We start from the raw sequence: 24,883 nt of genomic DNA, 5'->3' as shown, positions 1-24,883 counted from the left end.
TAGATAGGGAGCTCCATGAAATGATAGAGCCAGTATGGCAATAAAGGTGGGAGTCACCATGAGAAAGACCCAATAAGGGAAACTCAGGAAGACAAAGTCAGGGACTTGGAATCAGATAACCACCTCTTCACATTTTCATTCCTAACCTCTGGCCAGAGAGGTCCTGTGTTTTATTCTAAGTGAGGCATTTTTTCCTTACATAATACTTTATCTTTGAAAGAGGAAAGCTTTCAAAATGCTCTGGCCTGATGTTTAAATTTTTGGACTCATATATTTCAAACAGAAACAGATACTTCAAATGAAACAAATTTTATGCTGTGGCCTCTTACATGCTTTGTCAGGCCAAATTTGCTTGTAGTACACTTTCATTTCCCATTATGCCCACTCACAACACAGGGTTTGTGAAATTTATTATCAGAGAGAATATGACAACTCAGCATTCTGATTTCATAGAAAGAAGTCTTTTGTAAAATTCAAACTGAAAATTCCAGAAAAAAAGAAAAAAGAGATAAATCCTAGCAGGAAAGTGTCTCTCAGTTTCTTCATTTTCTGTGAAATTCTCTGGAATGACTTTTGATATTCCAAACTCTCTGCATTGATTTAGAAGCTTATAATCCCAGAGTCAGAGAGGGACTAGCTTATTCAAAGTATTTGAAGGCCCTACTACTTCTAAAATAACAATTTTATTTATTTGTTCTGAATACTTGATCATCTGAATCTATTTTGAGCTGATTATCTTAAGAGATTAGATTAAGTGTGAATATTTTCTCAGAGTTACAGAAAGAATTCAAAAGAGTCATGCCTTTTTTAAAAAGTCAATGTAGAAGTGACATCACCAAAAAGGCAGCGTAGGAAACCCCAGCCTCTATCTCCCCACAAAAATTAACAATTAGGAAGCTATTCACAAACAAAAACAGCTCTGGGGAGCTCTGGAGTCCATTTAAGAAACTTCAGTGATAGCCTAATCTACCAGAGGGCAGACAGCAGAAGCAAGAAAAACTACAATCCTGCAGTCTGTGGAACAAAAACCACATTCACAGAAAGATAGACAAGATGAAAAGGCAGAGGGCTATGTATGAGATGAAGGAACAAGATAAAACCCCAGAAAAACAACTAAATGAATTGGAGATAGGCAAACTTCCAGAAAAAGAATTCAGAATAACGATAGGGAAGAAGATCCTGGATATTGGAAAAAGAATGGAGGCAAAGATCGAGAAGATGCAAGAAATGTTTAACAAAGACCTAGAAGAATTAAAGGACAAATAATCAAAGATGAAAAATGCAATAACTGAAATGAAAACTACACTAGAAGGAATCAATAGCAGAATAACTGAGGCAAAAGAACGGATAAGTGACCTGGAAGACAGAATGGTGGAATTCACTGCTGCAGAACAGAATAAATAAAAATGAATGAAAAGAAATGAAGACAGCCTAAGAGACCTCTTGGACAACATTAAACCCAACAACATTCACATTATAGGGGCCCCAGAAGAAGAAGAGAGAAAGGACCTGAGAAAATATTTGAAGAGATTATAGCTGAAAACTTCCCTAACATGGGAAAAGAAATAGCCACCCAAGTCCAGGAAGTGCAGAGTCCCATACAGGATAAACCCAAGGAGAAACACGCCAAGACACATAGTAATAAAATAGGTAAAAATTAAAGATGAAGAAAAATAATTGAAAGCAGCAAGGGAAAAAAGACAAATAACATACAAAGGAACTCCCATAAGGTTAACAGCTGATTTCTCAGCAGAAACTCTACAAGCCAGAAGGGAGTGGCATGACATATTTAAACTGATAAAAGGGAAGACCTTACAAACAAGATTACAATACTCAGCAAGGATCTCATTCAGTTTGATGGAGAAATCAAAAGCTTTACAGACAAGTAAAACCTAAGAGAATTCAGTACCACCAAACCAGCTCTACAAAAAATGCTAAAGGAGCTTTTCTAAGTGGGAAACACAAGGGAAGAAAAGGACCTATAAAAACAAACCCAAAACAATTAAGAAGATGCTAATAGGAACATACATATCAATAACTACCTTAAACGTGAATGGATTAAATGCTCCAACCAAAAGACACAGGATGGCTGAAAGGATACAAAAACAAGACCCATATATATGCTGTCTACAAGAGACCCACTTCAGACCTAGAGACACATACAGACTAAAAGTGTGGGATGGAAAAAGATATTCCATTCAAGTGGAAACCAAAAGAGAGCAGGAATAGCCATACTTGTATCAGACAGAATAACCTTTAAGCCAAAAATAGTATCAAGAGACAAAGAAGTTCATTATATAATGACAAAGCAGATATCATCAAGAAGATATGACAATTGTAAATACATATGCACCTAGTATCAGAGCACCTAAATATATTGAGCAAATAAATCTGAAGGGAGAAATAGACAACAATACAATAATATTGTGAACTGTAATACTCCACTTTTAACAATGGATAAGTCATCCAGACAGAAAATCAACAGAGAAACATTGGACTTGAATTATACTTTAGACCAAATGAGCCAAACAGATATATACAGAACATTCTATCCAACAGCAAGAGAATACACATTATTTTCAAACTCACACAGAACATCTTCCAAGATAGATCATATTGATAAGACACAAAACAAGTCTTAGAAATTTTAAGAAGATTGAAATCATACCAAGTATCTTTTCCAACTGCAATGGTATGAAACTGGAATTCAATTACAGAAAGAAATCTGAAATATTCACAAGTATGGAGAAGTTAAACAACACACTTTTGAACAAACAATGGGTCAAAGGAGAAATAAAAAGAGAAATCAAAATCTTGAATCAAATGAAAACAGAAACACAACTTATGAAAAGATAGGGGGAAAACCCATTGACATTGGTCTTGGCAATGATTTCTTTTTTAGTGTGATGCTGAAAGCAACAAAAGCAAAAACAAAAAAGTGAGACTACATCAAATTTAAAAGTTCCTGCACAGCAAAACAAAAACAAACAAACAAAACCCAAAAACTAACCTATGGAATGGGAGAAAATACTTGCAAATCATATATCTGATAAGGGGTTAATATCCAAGATGTATAAAGAACTCATACAACTCAACAACAAAAACAACAAAACAATCCTTTTAAAAAATGGGCAAAGAACTTGAACAGACATTTTTCCAAAGAAGACATATGGCCATACAAATAACCAACAGGTACATGAAAAGATTCTCAACATCATTAATCATCAGGGAAATGCAAATCAAAACCAGAATGAAATATCACCTTATACATATTAATATGGTTATCATCAAAAATACAAGAGACAACGTGTTGGCAAGGGTCTGGAGAAAAGGAAATTCTCTTTGCACTGTTGGTAGGGATATAACTTGGAGTTTCCTCAAAAAATTAAAAATAGAACTACTATATTATCCAACAATCCTACTTCTGGGTGTATATCCAAATGAAATGAGAACAGGATCTCTAAGAGGTACCTGCCCTCCCATGCTCATTGCAGGATTGTTCACAATAGTCAAAATATGGAAACAATCTAAGTGTCAAGAGATGAATAAATAAAGAAGATTAGGCACATATAAAATGGAATTCAGCCATGAGAAAGAAGGAAATCCTGCCATTTACAACAACGTGGCTAAACCTTGGGGGCATTATGATAAGTGAAATAAATCAGGTACAGAAATACAAATATTGTATGGTATCATTTATATGTGGAATCTCAAAAAGCCAAACTCATAGAATCAGAGAATAGAGTGGTAGTTATCAGGGGCTGGGGGTGGGGGGAATGAGAAGATGTTGGTCAAAGGGTACAAACTTCTAGTTATAAGGTGAATAAGTTCTGGGGATCTAATGTATAGTATGGTAATTATAGTTAATAATACTGTACTATACACTTGAAAATTACCAAGAGTGTAGATCTTAAATTTTCTCACCACAAAAAGAAATGGTCATTATGTGACAGGATGGAGGTGTTAACTAATGCTATGGTGGCGATCATTTTGCAATATATAAGTATATCAAATAAACACTCTTTACACCTTAAAAGTTATATGTCAATTATATCTCAATAAAGCTGGAAAAAAATAAGAAAGTCATTGTACTAGAGTTCATTGAGTTATGAACAGAAGATCAAATGATTTGGGTTCAAATCTCAGCTCTGCCACTAACTTACATGTCTAACCTTGGGCAAGTCACATTACTAAAGGCCTTTTGGCCTTAGCTCTTTTCCATATTTATGCCTGGAATAAGAAGAATAAGCTCACTCAAGGTCACCATGCTATAGAGTTGAGATAGGACCTAAACTCAGAAAGTCTAATTCCAGAGCCTGTGTTCTTAATCAATAACCTTTAGAACACACATATATGGCCAACTGATCTTCTACAAAGGTATCAAGGTAATTCCATGGGGAAAATACAGTCTTTTCAATAAATGGTGCTGGAACAACTGAATATGCACAGGGAATAAAACGAATCCTGGTCTTTGCTTTACACCAAACACAAAAATTAATGTAAAATGTATCATACACCTAAACATAAAAACTAAAAGGATCAAACTTCTAGAGGAAAACACAGAAGAAAAATTTTCAGACCTTGGAGTAGGAAAAGGGTTTTGAGACAAGATTGTAAAAGTACTAATAAGTACTTTTGAAAAAATTGCTCAATTTGACCCCATCAAAATTTGAATCTTCTGCTTTTCAAACACTTCTAAGAAAATGAAAAGTCAAGTCACAAAAAGGGAAAAAACATTTGTGATGCATGTATCTGATAAGATTTATAATTGAAATATATAACAACTCATACAGCTCAATAATAAGACAAACCATTTAGTAATAAACAGGGACAATTTTTGAACATGTACTTCATAGAAGAAAGTATGTAATTGGCCAATAAGCACGTGAAAAGGTGCTCAAGATCATTAGGGGCTAGATAGGTCGATATCTTTGTTAAAACTCATCAAAAACTATAGTTTAAAAGGATGCTTTTGGGCTTCCCTGGTGGCGCAGTGGTTGAGAGTCCGCCTGCCGATGCAGGGGACACGGGTTCGTGCCCCGATCCAGGAAGATCCCACATGCCGCGGAGCGGCTGGGCCCGTGAGCCATGGCCGCTGAGCCTGCGTGTCCGGAGCCTGTGCTCCGCGATGTGAGAGGCCACAACAGTGAGAGGCCCGCGTACCACAAAAAAAAAAAAAAAAAAAAAAAAAGGATGCTTTTTACAGTGTGTAAGATAATCTGGATTTTCTGCTTTTTCATATCCTTATTCAAATGGAACATCAGTATGGCAACTCCCAGGATTTGTCCCAAACAGGAAATTGTATCATCTTCACCTCAAAATTACAGGTCTTAAGTATGGGGAAGAAGCCAACACCCTTTTGGAGCCATGAATGATGTTCAGACCATCTGTTGCTCTGATTGGAACTTCAGCAGATTTACAGACGGACTCTTGCAGGGAGTGCTGCAGTATACTTAGTTGATTCATTCACTCAGTCATCCATAAACTGTGGGGCAATTTCCACCACTTTGCTTCATCATTTGCTCTTTGTGAGGCCTGGATGCTATCAAGCCTATCTGAAATTTTCATTTCAACAAGGGAGGCTTAACAAATGCTATGAAAATTTCAAAGATGACTAATACAGAGTCCTCTCTTCTGAAAACCATAATCTGAATAAAATAATTTTTAAGGGTTCTTAAACTTGTCATGTTTTAAAGATAAATGACATGATATACAGGCAGGAAGCAAAAAATGAAAATAAAGACTAATTTTTCTAAAGTACTTCTTGACTTGTTTCATTATTAAAATAAAGTTTTATAAATATAAAACAGAGAAAAATGAAAACATGTCATCATTTATGACTTTTTCCCCCTTAAACTTAAAATACTAATCAGAAGCAAAAGTTTTATTTGTTTTGGCTCAACATGTATTACTTAAAATTAAGTATATCCAAAAAGCAAAAGTAGTATGCTTTTAATGTTTCTCTAGTGATTTAAAACAAATTGTCAAGCACTGCTCTATTTCTAATATTTTATTTTTCAATGATTTACTATAGTAGTTAACAAAATCAACTACATCCAATTTCTAGAGACTTTATGCAAAAATATATCAAACTGAAAAATACTTTTCAAGAAGGTTTTCTTTGGATTACAAGTACTTCAAATAATACAGATTAGATGTCATTTTTTATAACTGCAAAGTCAAACTTCTTACATTTATTTAATAAAACTCTCATGATAAGTACAGATGAGCCTTTATTTAATCTCATTAAAGTCATGAGACATTGTATGGAATATAGGATTTCATAGATGGAGAAAAAGGCTTTGTTTCCCACCCCAAAGTGCACACTTTGACACCCTTATACCTTTAAGAAAATACCCATTTTTAAAATATAACTTTATCACATAAGCCGGAAAAAATAAGCCAGCATGCACTGTACTATCAGCAATCTCAGCTGGCTGACTTCCTTTGTCATGTAAACAGTGAGATAGCCATTCAAAGTAAAAGTTTGGAAACAATTCTGAAAACTTTGGAAACAAGTAAAAGCAGTGTATTAAAGAAGTATGAATCCCAGGAGAGCATCATGCACGTTCTCAGAATGTTTCCATTCTGCTCCAAGTGATGGTTGGGGCGGGGCTAGTTTCTAGGCCCACATTGTGGATCCCATGAAGGATCACAGACTTGGTGACCTTTATGGCATTTCACCAGAAGTTGTGTCAACATCAAAATATTCTGGCTTTTCCCTTTAGCTCTGCCATAGAAAATAATTTCCCCTGAGAACCTGTAGCTTAGAATCTAGGTTCACAGAAGACTTTTTCTAAACAAGCCAAATCTTTTTCAGAGTGAAACCACAGAAGTAAATATAGTTTGAGGTTACTAAACCTCTTAACAAGGAAGAAGGAAGTCTGGCAAATAAAAGCTCAAAGGGATTTTTGATGAAGGAAATGTTTAAATTCCCTTCTTTTTCCCCATTAAGAAAAAAATTTCACAAGGAATCAGCCTTTTCACATTCAATTATAAAACCTTTTAAACATGAAAGTAAAATATATATACATATAACAATTACCTATTTATCCACTTCTGAAATTAAGCAGTATTAACATTTCATTATATTTGCTTCAGGTATTTTTTAAAGTAAAAAATGATATATATACTACAGCCCCACTGGCCAATCCTTTTCCCTCTTCACTGCCAAATTCCTATGATAGTGTCATTCTCATGAATGTTCTGAAATGATGATATAACATTCATATTTTAAGGCAAGACAAGAAAAACTTAACATAAAATTTTTCTCTGCCAGTTTCGGCCTCCTCCCTCTCCTCTAGTGTGCTTTGTGTATTGTGCATTAACAAGACTTTCCCAATGACAGAAACACCTGCTTAGTCATAAAGATTAATTTTTCTTCTTCTGGTGCCAGCTGTGTAACTCCTTAGAAGATAACATTCCTTTCTCAATACTGCCAGGGGTCACAATGACCCACCACTTGCCCTTTATATGCAGATATCTTTGGTGAACTTTGGTGAACAAAGCCAATTTATCGTTTCCTTTAAAGATAGCAATTGGTGAACAGTCTGGTCAGACGACCAGGGGAGATAATGGGCCGCACATAACGGAAGTTCTTAGCTTAAATACTTACTTATGACCTTATTAATGTTACTAGCTATATTATTAGTATCATGCCTGTTTTTAAAGATTATTGTTTCTTGCATTACCAAATGTGTGACTAAGCCTCAGATAAGATGATGATTAAGTGACTTGAAATGATTGCTCAAATATATATCCTAAAACATAAATGATTGTAATAGTGAAACTCCAGATATGGGAAGAAGAAACAAGAGGGAACCATTTCCTGAACCACAGCAGACTGATAAGACAGGCAGTCCAGAGGCTTTTGGTTACGGTTAAAAAGCCTTCATCCAGTAATAACACATTGAGTGGCCTATCAATGAAATCCTCGCCTGACCCAGGAATGAGCATTCCTAGCACTGTGGCACAAACTGGTCACAAAATGCCTCCCAAACCTTGGTTGAAATTAAGATCAAAAGGGAGGGGACTGTAAAATAAAGAATGTTGCCCACCATTGAGTTCTACAAGAATCAAGTCACTAGCCACTGTGGTTGCTGACCTACAGTAACCCTGAAAGGGATTCATGGTGAAGATCAGCATGAGGCACTTCGTGTTCTAAGAAAACTGGCAGAACTGGCCCTCAAATAGGTAGATATTTTCAGGAGAAAATTTTATGAAACCAATTTCTTGCATCTTTCCATACTTAGAAAGACACTAAAACCATTAACTAAGGTATCTGTTCCTCACAAACAGCAATAACCTTCTACCGAGTTGTGTGCTTGTTTGCACATATACCTTCATCAAAATCAATATATACTGGCCACCCCTCTTACCTCTTCAGAACAGTCTGCAGAGTTTTCTGAAAGACTGTCTCCTGGATGAAAATCCTCAGGTTGGCTTGAATAAAATTTTCCATTTCTTTCTTAGATTGACTACTTATTAAATTTTCATCTCAGAAACTTTACTGTAATGCATGTTTCCAAATGATAGATACAATACCATTATTTGGGACCTTAACACTTACATGAATGGCATTGTACTGAACCATTTTTTTAAATTCAAAAGTATGTGTTTAAAGACTTCCCTGAGGGCTTCCCTGAGGGCTTCCCTGGTGGCGCAGTGGTTGAGAGTCCGCCTGCCGGTGCAGGGGACACGGGTTCGTGCCCCGGTCCGGGAAGACCCACGTGCCGCGGAGCGGCTGGGCCTATGAGCCATATACAGGCCGCTGAGCCTGCGCGTCCGGAGCCTGTGCTCCGCAACGGGAGAGGCCACAGCAGCGAGAGGCCCGCATACCGCAAAAAAAAAAAAAAAAAAAAAAAAAAAAAAGACTTCCCGGAGTTAATGCAAGTAGATGGAGTTGTTACATTTTAACTCTGTGTCATGGCATTGTTTATCAATTTAACTATGGAGGGACAGTAGTTGTTTCCACATTTTGCTATTACGAACAGTGTTTCATGAGCATTCTCATACATCATTTCTTATGTACATGGTTGAGAATTTCCCTAGGGCAGACAGAAATGATAATGGATATCTTCAACTTCACCCAAGTATTGCCGAAGTGCTTTTCAAGGTGGTTCCATGCATTTATACTTCCTCCAGCCATGTCTGAGTTCCCATGTCCCTACATCCTCACCAGAAGTCAGTGTTTCCAGATTTACATATTGTGGACCACCTGATAGATATGAAATGCTATCTCATTGTAGTTTAAATTTGTTTTTCCTTGATAACTAATGAAACTGATTGTTTTGTTTCTTGTGCATTACCTATTCTTGTTCATTCTTCTATTGGATTGTTTGCCTTTGTCTTGTTGATATATAGCATTTGTAATATATTCCAGATAGCAATTGCAGAAGAGTGAGACGTTTATTGGGACCATTTAGATATGCCACTATCATTTTAACTTCACTGAGTCTTGAAAAGTTTTACAACTTATTCCGCTTCTGTCTTGATTCTCAAGACTTAACCCTCAAGACTTAATCCTCAGTATTACACACGTTTGCTTACCTATTGTAATATATCTTGATCTCTATATATCTCTACCTATCTATCTCATAGAGCATCATGATTCAGAGAACAAGGCAGGTTCGGGGCCAGACTGACACTTCCTAGCTTTGAATCCCAGCTCTGTAGCTTCCCAGCCATATGACAATGGGCACATCATATAACTTCTCTTTGCCTCAGTATTTTCATCTGTTAAATGTAGAAAATAATAGTACATACCTCACAGAGTTATAATAAAGAGGAACACTTAGCGCAGCTCCTGGCACAGAGTAAGCACTCTATGTTAGCTATGATCATTATTCTATAAAATATTTTAAAATACAATATTATTTAGAACTTTTAAAACTGTAGTTTTAATATGAATTATATTTAATAAGGATATCAAAAGTAAATGCCCATAACCTCAAAGTATTTCCCTCAAATATTTATTTACTGTGTCGGTTTGAACATATGACCACAAAATCTCTTATACTCTTGCCCCCAGGAGGTAGGGTTTAATTTCCATCCCCTTAAATATGAGATGAACCCAGGACTCTCTTCTAACAAATAGGGTATGCAAAGGAAAATAATCACTTTTCAGTGGAGCAACCTGGCTGATACCACCTTAACCAGATGATCAAGGTTAACATCCTCAGAAATAAATAATGTTGATATCATGTGTCCCAATATTGTGCAATAAGCAGGGCACTTGATAGTTTTCCCTAAAGTTTGTAACCTCAGTCTATTTATGAGAAAACATCAAACAAACCCAAACTGAGAACCTCCTACAAAATACCTGACCGATACCCGTCAGAAGTGTCTAGGTCATCAAAAACTGAGAAACAATCACAGATTGGGGAGCCTACAGAGACATGACAACTAAATAAAGTATGGTATTGGGATGGACCGTGGAACAGAAGAAGGGCAATAGTGGAAAAATATACTGTAGTTTAGTTCATAGTATTGTGTTAATGTTAATTTCTTAGTTTTGATAAATGTACCATGGTTACAAAAAATGTTAACATTAGAGGAAGCAGACTGAAGGGTAAATGGGAACACTGTACAATCTTTGCAACTCTTCCATAAATCTAAAGTTATTTTAAAATAATAGTCTAAAAAGTGAATGCCCATAATATATTATTTTACTATCATTATGATGAACCAAGACCGTTTATAATTAGACAAAAATATACAGATAGCACAAAGTGAAGAGGTTATATATGTTTATTTTCTTTAAGTTTGGGGGCCCATATATTTGGACTTAAATTTAGTGGGTATATGTTGCTGTGATCTTTAACACAACATGAATTATCTAGAAAGATGTACCCCTTGGAGGATACTTAACATTTCATTAGGTTTATTCTAAGTGATAAGAGAGCAAATATAGACAAATGAAAATTGATTTTTAAAAATGTTTTCTATATTCTGCTTAAGTATTACCTGTGACCCCAAATGACTCACACACATTAAAATTACTTAATTACTTTAATTTTCTTTTATTCCTGGCTTTTAAGGGGCTGAAACTTTTATTTCTTCAAAAATGTTTATAAGAATACATGTAATACTGTTACTTTGGGATTGTATTGGTCCAAACTGACAAAAAATTCAATTAGGAGAACAGAAAATCTAAGTTAACAACAAAGTACAATACAGTCAACATCAATACTAGAATGTGTCAGAGAAAAAAAAATTTAAATCTACTTAGAAATTTCAAATAGAATAATTTTATAGGATCACATAATTAGCAATATTGTCTGAGATTCATAGAAACTAACTTTAAAAGACTTTAATTATTTACAAACAAATAATTTAGTTACAAACCTGTGCTTAGATTTATATACTTTCAAGTATCAGTTCGGATAATGATGTTACATAAGGAACTATAAGAAATTTAGAAAATTTTACCAGTTTAAATCTTTGTACAAAATCCAAAATTTTTCACTAATTAAAATTTCATACTTGTAACCTGATTTTGAATAGTTGTAATTCAGTCACCACAGGAATAAAAACATATATATTCAAATGTGGTCTTAGTTAAAAGCAGTAGAGAAAAAAATCAGCCACACTTTTTCTTTAGTCTAAAAGTTCCAGTGATAAAAGATTCCCAAATGGAAAAGATTTTCAATTTGTAATCTTAAGCTTAAGGTTAATTTTTCTTAAAATTGTGGCAACTTGAGCAGGCTTCTTTCAGTCTCTCTTATCTGTAGCTAGAAATGTCTTCAAGCAAAAGGAAAAATCTTTTTAGTTTTGATATATAAAACTTTTAAGCCTACTAATGACTACTTTCTTTGTCATGATGTTATTCTTAACAAATTTGTTTCTTATCTCTAACTAAGCTTACACTAAACCAGCTACTGTTTCTAAGTCAGATCCTTTCCTACTTTTCCTCATCAGAACACTGCTATAGACAAGAAAAGGCATTACACTGAAAAACAGGATCACATATAGTTTAAAATAGAGCTCACATTCATAATAACGTTTCTGGTTTGTTTTCCATAATTGTATTTAGGTACATTTAGTTTTCTTCACTAAATGTCATGTGTTTTAGAAAACAAAAATGTAATAACTGTATAGAATATTTAACTTTCACCTCAAAGGGAATCTTTTCTAATAGAAAATCATTTTATGATCAAGTTCTCTGAACACTAATTGCTTCAACTCAAGTAGTGCAGTCGCACAGATCACATTTCTCAAAGCCCAACTTTCTCAGAAGTCTTCATCTTACATCTAAGAACAAAATCAGTCAACATCTGCTCTGAGACTTCCCTGGTGGTCCAATGGCTAAGACTCCACATTCCCAATGCAGGGGGCCCAAGTTTGATCCCTGGACAGGGAACTAGATCCTGCATGCCGCAACTAAAGATACCGCATGTCACAACTAACGTGGCAACAAAGATCCTGTGTATCACAACTAAGACCCAACGCAGCCAAATTAATAAATAAATATTTAAGAAAAAAAATCTGCTCTGACAGAGGACCCAAAGGAGACTGAGGAGAGTGAGTTAACCAAACTTTTAATTTACTTAAAAAAATAAAAATAAAACACCAGAAATGTATATAAATGCTGTGTTGATGTCTTGACTACCCCTGGAGGGTAAATGTCCTTTCTTAAAATTCCCTGGCCTCCCCTTCCTTGGCCATGAAGCATATATGAGCAGTGCTTCTAAGAATTTCAGTGCACTTGGGGACACTACTTAAGAATATCACTTTCATATAAGGCATCAAATTATTTAATATTAATATAATCTTAACATAATGAGAGACTGCAAGGCTGCTTTCCCTCACTCAGCATATTTGTTGCTGACAACCAGCTACTCCAGTCAAACTGTGGGATTTGTTGGATACCACATGGAATATTAACATTCAGAAATGTGGCTTCATAATGTCAATATACACAGCATTTTTTCACTTTATAAATTTTCTCATAAATTGCATGGCAATTGAGTGTAACCTTGTGGGGTGTGTGTGTGTGTGTGTGTGTGTGTGTGTGTGCTGGAGGGTGATATTTAATCAGAACCACGCGTCTGAACAGGAAGTGTCTGGACTCAAGAGGACCTTAGGCAAGCCAGTCATAGATCAACAACTTCCCTTGCCTTTCTGAGTGTCTATTTTCACCCAGAGTCCAAAAGAGAAAACCCATTCGAATAGCTAGTGCAGGACAGCTCCTTAACATAACTTTGTTATCTTTCATCTGACAACTTATTCTTCAGGGGTATAGTGCACTTTGAGAATCTGATAAACACAGATGTTGAAAGATAAAATTTTGGTCAGCAAGCTATTTTGGAATTCTCTTGTTCATGACTTGTAAGTCAATTAATTCCCCAAAAAACATTATGCAACCTCTCTACAACCATTTAATGCTCTGATTCAGTTACCTTAATCTATACAGATAAAAATAGTGAGAGAACAGTTGCTCATCTTCTTTCATGATTTCACAACCTGTAGGTCAGAATCTTCATTCACAGAAATACAAAGTCTTCTGACATTGTTTCTAAAGCATAGGTTGCTTATTAACTATCTACATTCATATGTTTATCTAATTTAATGAGCCCAATAGATTCCACTAATTCCACTACAAAATGTAGAAACTGAAGTAGTTCTGGGCAAGAGAACTATATTTTAGGTGGGAAGTCTCCATTCTGAAAATTCTGATGATTCATTATTTGATAGTAATTTTTATAGCTTATTTTAAGAATCCTTCCCTATCTCAAGGTCCAAAAGACATTCGCTTATATTTTCTTCTAAGAGTTTTAAAGATTACATTTGGATTTCTTTTTTGTGCATGCTTGTGAGGTGAGGAGTCACTTTCATTTTTTTAAAAACAAATAGTCTTTTTTCATCTTGATATAGTGAATAGTCCTCCCTTTCCTCACTGATTTCCAAAGTTGCCTTTGTAATGTGTCCGTTTCCCATATCTCTAGGTGTCTATTTCTGACCTCTTTTCTCCGTTCCATTGATCTATTTGTCTCTCACTGTATTTGCCAATACCACATTGTCTTAATTACTGTAGATTTGTAATAATTCTTGAGACTCAGTACGGCAAGTCTCCCCTCCTTATTTCTTTTTTTTATAAGGATCTTGTCTATCCTAGGCCCTTTTTCATATCAATTTTAGATTCAACTTGTAAAGTTCCATGGAAATCAAAATTAAAACTTTGGCTGAGACATCTTCAAACCTATAAGTCAATTGGAGGAAGACCTATCTTTAGGGTTTGAAATTTTTTATATCACTTAGGATTATATATTTAAAATAGTTACCATTTATTCATTGCTTTTTATGTGGCATTCGCTTATCATGTTATATAATTTTTATTATAACTCTATGCTGTAGGCAATATATACCATCTTCAAGAATGAAGACACTGAAGCTTGGATGGTTTGTCCCAAAGCACATGACTACACAGTGGCAAAACAGGGATTTAATACTATGTCAATATTGGTTGAAGTTCTGCGCTTAACAACTTTTCAATACTCCTTTTCCATATATTGTGAGAACTTCTAGATAAGACCTTTATTATAAAGTGTTGCAGTAGGAGGTTCTCTGGAAAGAAGACATATGCACTGTCCCCTTTAGCTCCACCATGAGAACACAGCACTGCTTATCACTAAAGTATTTTCTACTGATTTTTAAATACAGTCTGTATTTGTTTGCTAGGACTTTTGTAACAAAGCACCATAAGCTGGGTGACTTAAACGGCAGAAATTTATTATCTCACAGTTCCAGAGGCCAGAAGTACAAGATCAAGGTGTCTGTAGGATTTGTTTATTCTGAGGGCTGTGAGAGAGAATATATTCCATGCCTCTCGCCTAATTTTTGGTAGTTTGCTGGCAATCTTTGGGATTTTTTGGCTTGTAGAAACATCACCTCCATTTCTACCTTCATCTTCACGTGGCACTTCCCTGCATGGGTGTGTCATTGTCCAAATCTCCCCTTTTAATAGGGACACCAGTTATATTGGATTAGGTGCCACCTTACTCCAGTATGACCTTATCTTAACTAATTACATCTGTAATGACCCTGTATCCAAATAAGTTCATATTCTGAGGTCCTGGGAGTTAGGACTTCAATACATAAATTGGGAAGGGATGGCCACATTTCGACCCATTACGTTGTCCTACTAGTAAATCGCATCTTAGAAGCTTTGCAAGTAAAGATAAATTTGTAAAATTGTACTAATTATTGTATTTTCTTCCAAAGTGGAGGAAGACGGTGGTAAATTAACAAATAGATCAATCACTGGGGAAAACTTTTTAGGAAGTCAGTGTTTTACATTATTTCATATGGAGTCACTCAGGACACCTGAATACTCATCTTCCAAGTGATGTGTGAGACCAGGAAAGCCCCTGAGTCAAAGGTAGAAGCTCTATTCTCTATGCTTCTGTCATGCTGCTTTGTTTTTATTTGTCCCTTCTAAGTCTCGAAGAGCTTTCATACAAGTGACTGTACACCTTTGTATTCTAGTACCTAACACAGTGCTAGGTATCAGGTGCTCAATGAATATCACTTCCTTCTTCTCACTAAGAGTACCTTAAAAAGAGTGCATGAATTAATTTGAGGTGCATTAACATCAGCCACCCAAACCCTACTTATCACTTGGAGAAGTGAAGTGGTGGCCACAATAGAAACCTACACTATTTGAATTGGATAAACATGTTTTATCAACAAAATATTACATGCTGCCATCATTTCTAATCATATATTGACAGATCTGTTTTTTGGGGAGTAGGCGGGATTAAAATGAAAACCTTACTTCCAGGAAATATATGTATATACACACACACGTACACACATATCTATATCTATCTGTCTACCTATCTCCAAGATACTAGATTGTAGATGTCCGGACTATGGTAGGCACTTAGAAAATGAGGAGGAGGAAGAGAAAAAGGATGAGAAGGAAGAGGAGGTGAAAGAAAGGAAAGGAAATAGAAGAATAAAGGAAAAGAGAGTGTAGAAGAAAGGAAGAGAATGGGAGAAAGGGCATGGAAGAAGATAGACAAACAGTATCAGACTATTGGTGCTCAAATCACCCTGTAACTTGTACACAGGATTGTAGGAGTTCACTGTTGTGACTAACACAGCGTAGTCTGAGATGGTTCCGTAGAGACAGAGTTGAATCTCCCACCCATAAACTACTGCTGATTCATTTGTTATGTGAATTTTATGGGGATTCCCTTTATTTCATATGCACAGTCAAAATTTTCTACACTTAATCCAACATTTCTAGGCATTCAGAAAAGAAGTTTTCTTGGTCTGCCATGTTCCAAAACCAGAAGTTCATTTTTCTCCCCTAATTCATGCTCTCAGAATATTTATTAAGCTTTGCACTGTTTTAAGCACTGTTGTATTTTGGTAGACACCAGGGGCACAAAAGTGAACAAAATAGACAAATACTTTCTAGTGAGGAATAATGTTAACTAATAATAAACCGATAAACGTATAAATTATAAAGTATAGTAGAACGTAATACATGCTACAGCAAACCCAAAATAGAACAGGTTAAAGGGGATGAGGAAAGAGGCAATGGGTAAGGAGGATCCATCAGTGAGGTTTCCATTGTTTAAAAGAGGACTTTTACCTTGGCTGTGAATTTACATGTTACAATTTGTGAGCTGTAGTGTATCCCTCACTATGGCTCAAATAAAAAATTAAATAGCTCAAGTTTTAAAGGCCCAATTGACCAGCATAGTTTGTTGATTAAATTACTGCCAACTATATACTGGCTATCCAAGTGGAGTCTGTGCAATAATGAATAAATATATATATTGTATCTGGATCAACCCTTCAGGGAGAATAGAACAATCAATCAATTAAAAGAAAAGATACCTAATTAGCTAAGGTTAGCTTAATTGATCCATAAGGCATATTATTTTTTTTATTAAACTTTTAACAATATTTGCTATTTGTGATTGCTTTCATTGTTCTTGCCCTCCTCTGCTCTCTGATATCTGAGTATTTAAAAGTTATTACACAGCCATTATCCTGAGCCAACATCCAGGTGAGCAAACTGTGTCAAAAGAGGGAGAGAAAGAAATCATGAGGGAAACAGTACAGACCTGGTTTAACTAGGGTGGACATGCCGACCGAAGGCCATAGAGGTACAAGTCTCATGCACATGCTGCAAATAACAAGGTTTCCCAGAAAACTAGAAGAAGTAGAAGTGTCCTCTCTAATAATTCTGTTAGCCTACCTAGGGGAGCATCCTCTCTTTGATAGCTTTTAGCCAATCAACTTACTTTAGGCAGAAGAAAATACAAGGCTCTCTATTTGGAAAACTGTCTGAGGTTTTTGCTCTTATAAACTTTGGCTTTTAAGTTTATAAGAGACCTCTTAGACCTGAGAAGAAACAAGTCACTTTAATAAAACATGTCTCTACGTGGGCTTCCTGTAAAGGGTCATGGTGAATACCTGTGGAAGCATAAAGAAGTAAATCTAGGCAGAGGTATCTATATTTAGAATGTCTTCCCATAAACGTTTTATTCAGAGGAACACTGAAAATATAAATGTGAAGGCATTTTGAAAAGCATGAGAAGAGTGGCGGAAGATTAATTTAGGATGCAGACAGTGGAAACAATCACATCAAAACATGATTAAAACATGAGCTAAACCATGCCCTATGAAATAGAATCGCTAGATACATTAAAAGCTTATCTTCAGCCCCAGCACAATGATCAAAAGATCAAAAGATCACAAAGCTATTAGAATATTCCTCTAGATAAAGTCTGAAGAAAACTTTGAGTGGAAATATCTATGAATGTTTCCCCACCTTAATTTTTCACCATGCTATGATTTTAAGTCCATCTATCATTTAACCAAATAATGTTTAAAAGTCTTGTAACAATGATATTTATCCAAATTGATTTTTATCTATGGGAATGCAAAGAGCATAGAAAGCCCTCTTTCTCTACTCATTAAGCATTAGGTTCTTTGACCCTTAAGTAATCTTTTGGAGAATTTCTGATTGTCCCATCTGTAAATCTTGTGGGAAGTAATAAGCCTGCTATTTACTCTGTTACATGGAAAAATTCCCTATTTGTTGTCTGTGATCCTTGCAAACTCAGCAGATGGTTACCAAACTTGAGGCAATTGTTGTCTGACCATCTTTTTAAGTGGGTAATGGAGAAATCATTATCTAAGTTTTCTTTGTTATTGCAGGGTTCATACAATTTTAAGCAATTTTTTTAAGCTATGTTGCTACCACAAGCAAAAATCAAAATAGTTTTTCCTCTGGAGAAGAAAATGGCAAAATAGATCTATTACAGTAAAAATAATTATCTATTGATACTTATTTACTAAAATCTTGAGAATAAAAGATTTTGCTTAGGTAACTTCAACCTATGAATCTATTTTCTGATGCTTATCTAGCAAAAAAAGGGCAATTATGAAAATTACTTGATTTGTATGTTGTATGTACAATGTATGTGTTATAGTATTTTACACTTAATTCAATTTTAAGGTGAACATTTTATTATCTCTCCATACTTTTTTATTGTGTGTATCTCTATATATTTATATTCATGTTTCTACTTGGAAAAATTTGATTTGTATTTTGTAACCCACACAAATGGATTAAATGTATAGGGTAATAAATTGCATGCTCAATTTTGTGTCTAAGGCTGTGTCTATACAAATAAAACTTGGGTTATCTATATACATATTTTACTAATAACATTGAAGCAAAATAAAACAAAATTGTCAATTCCACAAATTTACTGGCTTTTCCTTCTCTCTCACTCTTGTTCTCACATCGTCTCTCTTTTACGTTTTCATTTTTCCTTTTTAGCTTGTTTACATGATGCCTAATCTTCAATTTGATCCACTGAATTGTCTTTTCAGTGCAATGCTTTGTTGTCTTATAGACAGTGCTAATATAGATGAGAGTGAGGAAAAGCATTTGGCATATTTTAAAAGTGATAAAAATGGAATTAAGAGGTAGATTTTTTAAAGTATCATTATTAAGATTCACCAAATTGGTGCAGATGTCTTTACTTTGCCTTCAGTGTTGGACATTGGTCATATTAAGGATGTGTACTTAACACATTAAGAGGTTTTGTATAAGGTTGGGAGTTTTTTGATGATTCAACCCCCAAATGACATTAAAAAGCCCCCAAGATCAGACTTTTGGGTTGCTTTGTATGGCTTCCCATTTCTTTTTGGAAGGAAACCCAGGAAGAAGAATAGCTTATAATGCTCACCATTTAAAATGAAGGTAATCGGAATCCAATAGAACTTTTCAGTTCCAAATCTAAGCCCTTTAGAGCTTTCCACAGTCCATTTAGCACAGTTTTTTCTGTTAGTACTTGTTCTGTTTCAAGCCAAACTCCTGTCACACTGATATTCTTTCACTTCTCAAGTCACACAAATTACTTCTCCCTTGCCTTCTAGACCTCTCTTCCCCACACGTCCGTCTTCCATTTGTGTGGCTAACTCCTACTCATCCTTCAGACTCTAGTTTAGATTTTCTCAGGGAAGCCTAGACTTCCTAGGTTAGATAACTCCTTGCTTTCTGCTTCTGAAGAGCCCTGTATCTCTCCCATCATCATTTTTAAAAAATTGTTTGTTTGTTATCTTTTTTATTAACTGTGTATGAAATCCACAAGATGGTTACGAAAGTGGGTAGGACAAGAGAACCTGAATTTGAAGAAGAGAATATAGAAATGAAATTTAGGCAGAACTCTGAGGAAGAAGAGGCCCCACAGTGGGACCAGAGAAGATCTATAAGCAGGGAGAAATTAACTCTAGAGGGAAGCAATGTTTCTAGGAACAGAAACTACAGGAGTTGAATTTTCAGTTGGTTCCTGTTTGTGCATAACTCTCAAATCTTCTATTAATTTTATTATGCTGCACACCTTTGTGTTAACGTGCCCTGGGAATTAGAAGAGAACAGGCTTTGCTCCACACCACTGATAAAGTTGACTCAGAGAGAAAATGGCAGTTGCAGGTACCCAGAGTCATTGTAAGGAGCTAAATGCCATAGCAAAAGTAGATTGCAGTGAGAATGAACAAATACCCAACAGCAATAGTAAATGAGTTAAGAATCGGTAAATTGGATTTCTTAAAACAGTGGATTGTTATTCTTTATTCTTTATTATTTCTGGGAAATTTTCAGCTATTGCCTTCAAATGTTGACCATTTCCTCTCTCATCTGCTTGTAAAAATCAGTTGGACATCCTCTATGTCTTTCTTTCTATTATTCTTTCCAATTTACTGACTCTTTATCTCTCTGATTTAAATTTCAGATAAAGTTCTTTGGGTTTATTTTCTAATCTCCAGTTTTCTTTTCAGCTGTGTCAAATCTGTCAGAAAACTCAGCCACTGAGTTTTTTGTTAGACTATGTTTTTACTTTTAAGAGTTTTGCTTGATTTATTTTCAAATATGCTCTGTCTTTAATCATATTTAAAATTTCTTTGCCTCAGATGTACAGTTTTCCTCAATTAGCTGAGAAGTGCTTTTTAATGTGTACCCTCTTCCCGCTTTCTCTGAGTGTTCAGCTGTGTTAAGCTGTACAGACACCTAGGCTATCTGGTGAAAATCTGAAGTCACCCTTATTAGCAAAATGGTATACAGTAGGGAGTTGAGAATATTTCCATCATTTATGGAAGAGACTACTGATTGTAATCCATCTCTGGAAAGGAGTTATGTTTTTCTACAAATAAAAGTTGGTAATTTTTCACATGATATATAAAATACTAAGAGAAAGCACTTATGTTTTCTGAATCAAAGTATGATTTTTAATATAAATGAATAATACAATAAATCTTAAAACTACCTAAGAAAAACAGACAGACCCCTGATGGCTTTGACAATTTATTTTATTTTAAATGTCTTACAGTTACATTCATATTTTCATACTATCAAAAACAGTAGAAAGAGTCTCTTTGGGAACACATAAAAGCATCTTAAAGTAAAAAATAAAGTTGGTGTTAAAATATACAATAATTTAAATATAATTATGAGAATCTAATTGTTCAGAATAAATAAATAAGAAATAACAAGAAATTACTTTATTCATATTCCCTGGTGAATTTTTGCTCTTTTGAGAAAGATAGTCATAACTCAGGATTCAGGTGATTTAACACAGCACTGCATAATAAGGCTTGCAGTGACAAGACCAGACCAGGCATATGAAAAGTAGGATTGCCAACACAATTAAAACTTCAGATAAATAATGATGTACTTATACTAAAAAATTATTTATTGTTTATCTGAAAGAAAAATCAACTGGATGTGTTTTTTGTTTATTTTCTATTAATTTGCTAAATCTGGCAACTATGATCATAATAAAACAACCTTGATCAAAGTAGTTCTGTAATTCATCACAATATAAAAAATAAATATAAATTCACTACCATCATTATACTTATCAACAATGCTTCTTTCCCATTTCCCCAAATTCATGCCCAAACATTACTATATTTTAGACTTAAATAAATATATATATAATAAATAGGTGAATAAGTTACACTTCAAAATAATTACATGACTGAATAAAAGTTAAAGTGCTTCCACATGACCTCACATCTCTGTGAGGTAGGTTAGTGGCTGAGATGTTTTTCTCCAGTTTGGGAGTGAAGAAGAAACAAGCTTAGTTGAACAAGGACTCGTGAATCCTGGCCAGCAGACTAGGGTTGCAAGATTTAACAGAAAACAAAAATGACAAACAGGATTTCCAGCTAAATTTGAATTTATCGTACACAATGAATAATATCTAAAATATAAGTGTGTCCTACATGGAATGATGTACGTGGGACATTGAAAACAATATTCATTGTTTTACTTAATATTCAACTATAACTGGGCATCCTGTATTTTATCTGGCAACCCTACACCAGACCTACACAGTACATGAGGCTTTGGAGTAGATTTGTTTGAAGTTTCATTGTATCTTTACTGAGGAATTCTTGGAAGCCATGGACAAATGGATTTTTGGTTGTTGCTGTTGTTTTCATGGATCTTTGTTCTCAGCTCTGAAAAGAAATAAAATAAAATAAAAAGTTTAATAATTAACAATGTTCTAAATAAGGAGGAAAGTATGGCTCTTGAAAATATATTTAATATAGAAATTAAGAGAGTCTTAGATAGTTATGTGTTAGAAATACTCTATATTTTCATCTATAAACAGAGAGATCAGGTAAGTTATGTAAACCAGAACACTTCCGAGATTGAGAGAGAGTCATACTAATGACACAGGACATAGGCATATACCCACACTTCCCTGGACAAACTGAGATATATGATCTCCCAGTCATGAGTACAACAAACTCACTATTGCTGCTATTTTTTTTTAATCAAAGAGGCAGGGGCTTCCCTGGTGGCACAGTGGTTGAGAGTCCACCTGCTGATGCAGGGGACACGGGTTCGTCCCCCGGTCCAGGAAGATCCCATGTGCCGCGGAGGGCTAGGCCCGTGAGCTATGGCCGCTGAGCCTGCGCGTCCGGAGCCTGTGCTCCGTAACGGGAGAGGCCACAGCAGTGAGAGGCCCGCGTACCGCAAAAAAAAAAAAAAAAAAAAAAAAAAAAAAAAAAAAAAAAAAAAGAAAAAGAAAAAAGATGCAGATACTTAAAAGAAAATTTTCAGCAGCAGCAGGAAATGTATAGGTTGACTTCTGAACTGTATATCACAGGATAAATGAAGACTCTAAATTTAATAAAAAACAACTTACCTCTTCAAAAATATCTGAACAACCTTCTGCACCCACTTTTCCTTGGGGTTTAAGCAGACTTCTTTTCCATTGGCAAGCTTAACACTGAAGTAAGAGAGATATGATTAAAATCAGTATTTAATGGGTTTCCAACATCCCTTTGGCATTCAAGTGATGGTTCCTTAAGTACAGGCATAAAATCAAAGTCCAAACTAATTTTTAGCTATGAGTCATGGAGGGTTCAATATTTAAATGCCATGGAGACAAAGAATTTTCCCTTTCTGTTTTGCTTACTATGTATTCCTAGTACCTAGAACTTTGCTGGATTCTTCCACCTTCCTCAGTTCTAGGTTTACTAAAGTAAAATATCTAATCACTTTTGAAATTACTTACATGATTTCTGAATTTTCACAGTGTGGTCCACTCTCAATCACTCGCAATTCTCTGATAAATTTGGGGTGGAAAGGTGTGGAGTGTGTATTTATGCATTGGCATCGAAGTTCTGAACTCATTCTTGACAGAACTGCAGCTGTGAACAAAAAAGAGGCAGTTAAGAATTGATTTCATTAACAGGCATAGCTCAGCGAGCTTCGCCCTTGGTAATTCCAGTGTGATTATTTGGTGACTGTGTGTTTGGGAAACAACACATAAGGAAACTTATTCCTGAAACTGATGGCTGGATATTCTCCTAGCCCCTGACCTCAGTTTTTCTCGTTGTTTTAAAAACAGTCATTCCTGACAACATTGAATGACATAAACACTTGGACTTGTCTTTGGGCAATGTTGACATCCTCATGGTACTTTTTCTCCTACTCGACATTGCATAATCTTCTGTGATACCACAATGTTATTCACGGTAGGCAAGATCCACCAACAGGAAAATTGCCTTCAGGAAGAATTAATAGAAATATATGTGAGTTGCACAGAGATTGTCCTATATTTTAGCAAAATCTTTGATGTTTAAGAGTATATATATACCATATAAAATGTTTATATATACCATAAACATTCTAAACTGTATTTATTTCATAAGAGGGATCCAAATAAGGTTTATAATCTGTCTTTAAGCCAAAGAGCAGTTGATGGTTGTTTGAAGCTCGTCAATTAAATAGTACATGGAGTAAAATTACCTGAGTTTTTACTCAGTAATACAAGATAAAATAGGTAAATGTGACCTCCAATAAAACATACTCTAAATTATAGATTTATGTTAAATATATGTATACTACAGGGTATGAATGACAGGAATAGAACTCTATATAAATCAAAATTTACAATTTTGTAAATATTATATTTATACAACCTAAAAAATTAAACACTTCAATTTAACATTAAATGACTGCAAAGATGGTTTTCTCTTGCTGAATAAAAGGATGTCTGTCATCAAGGCATTAAGAATAATCTTTCTATCTGAGGATCACATTTAGACACAGCAAACTTCTGTAGATCAGAAGGATGTGCTTACCTTTACACAGAGTTGCAGAAAGCAGGAAGGCTGCTAAGAGAGCAATTGCCAGCTTGGAAGTCATGCTTACACAAGGTGCTGTCTTTCTGGTTTCTTCCTGGCTCTTGTCCTGGACGGTTGTGAGCTCTGCTGTCCCAGAGGACCTGTGTCAGATGGGGAGCTCCTGTGGCTTTTTATATTATAGTAAGAGTAGGGAACAAGTGCACCCTCATGCTTGCATCATGTCAGAGGAAATTCCACAATATGCAACCATCTGCCCACCCTTTGAGAGCAGACCTGAGTCATCTGACTTCCCCAGTGATTTGTTTCTTATTAAGTTTGCAGTGTGATTGAAGTTTTATTTGATCTTTCAAATAATTTTATTGATCTTTTTGAAAACATGTTTCTTTTAAAATGTTTTTAAATATTTTTTAAAATATTCAAACTTCTCAGTTTGATACATTATTGTCCGTGATAGTTCTTTTTATTTATAAATAAATTTATCATAGTCCCATCTTGCAGTAGTCAGAGTAAGGTAATTTGTTATTGTTCTTTTATGACACAGTCATTTCTTTAGGTAAATTACATATGCTGTAATGATAGAGAAGGTAATCTAGTCAACCATTTTTACTGGGGATATAATTTATGAGAAGTCCATTTCTAAGCACTTTGGAAAGTTTCCAGGAACAATTACAGCTTTCAGGGAGCATGTTACAACTTTTCAAAAGATTTGGTTTTCTAATGCATGCTTGACAGAGTGAAAGGGGATAGC

At 35.0% G+C, this 24,883-nt stretch overlaps 1 protein-coding gene across 1 annotated transcript; it reads right to left on the bottom strand.

Moving 5' to 3' along the window:
- Window positions 1-20,740: 20,740 nt before the first annotated feature.
- On the bottom strand, window positions 20,741-24,279 carry CXCL8 (C-X-C motif chemokine ligand 8). The gene is made up of 4 exons (XM_059066519.2): window positions 24,133-24,279; window positions 23,061-23,196; window positions 22,689-22,772; window positions 20,741-21,993 (listed from the first exon to the last, which is right to left on the bottom strand). Exons 1-4 carry the CDS (start codon window positions 24,194-24,196, stop codon window positions 21,972-21,974), a joined length of 306 nt encoding a protein of 101 aa, XP_058922502.1. The 5' UTR covers window positions 24,197-24,279; the 3' UTR covers window positions 20,741-21,971.
- Window positions 24,280-24,883: the final 604 nt, after the last annotated feature.

Source organism: Kogia breviceps, chromosome 6, assembly GCF_026419965.1.
Source record: "Kogia breviceps isolate mKogBre1 chromosome 6, mKogBre1 haplotype 1, whole genome shotgun sequence".
Classification (NCBI taxonomy): Eukaryota; Metazoa; Chordata; class Mammalia; order Artiodactyla; family Physeteridae; genus Kogia; species Kogia breviceps.
Note: the sequence above shows the minus strand (reverse complement) of the source record. Positions and strands in the feature narration are given on the sequence as shown.

What these genes read in the sequence shown, in the direction of transcription:
- CXCL8 (XM_059066519.2), bottom strand. Translation starts at nt 24,196, where the DNA reads ATGACTTCCAAGCTGGCAATTGCTCTCTTAGCAGCCTTCCTGCTTTCT. An exon ending in TTCTGCAACTCTGTGTAAAG is followed by an intron (nt 23,197 to 24,132) that starts GTAAGCACATCC and finishes TTTTGTTCACAG; the next exon opens with CTGCAGTTCTGTCAAGAATG. An exon ending in GTTCAGATATTTTTGAAGAG is followed by an intron (nt 21,994 to 22,688) that starts GTAAGTTGTTTT and finishes ATTTCTTTTCAG; the next exon opens with AGCTGAGAACAAAGATCCAT.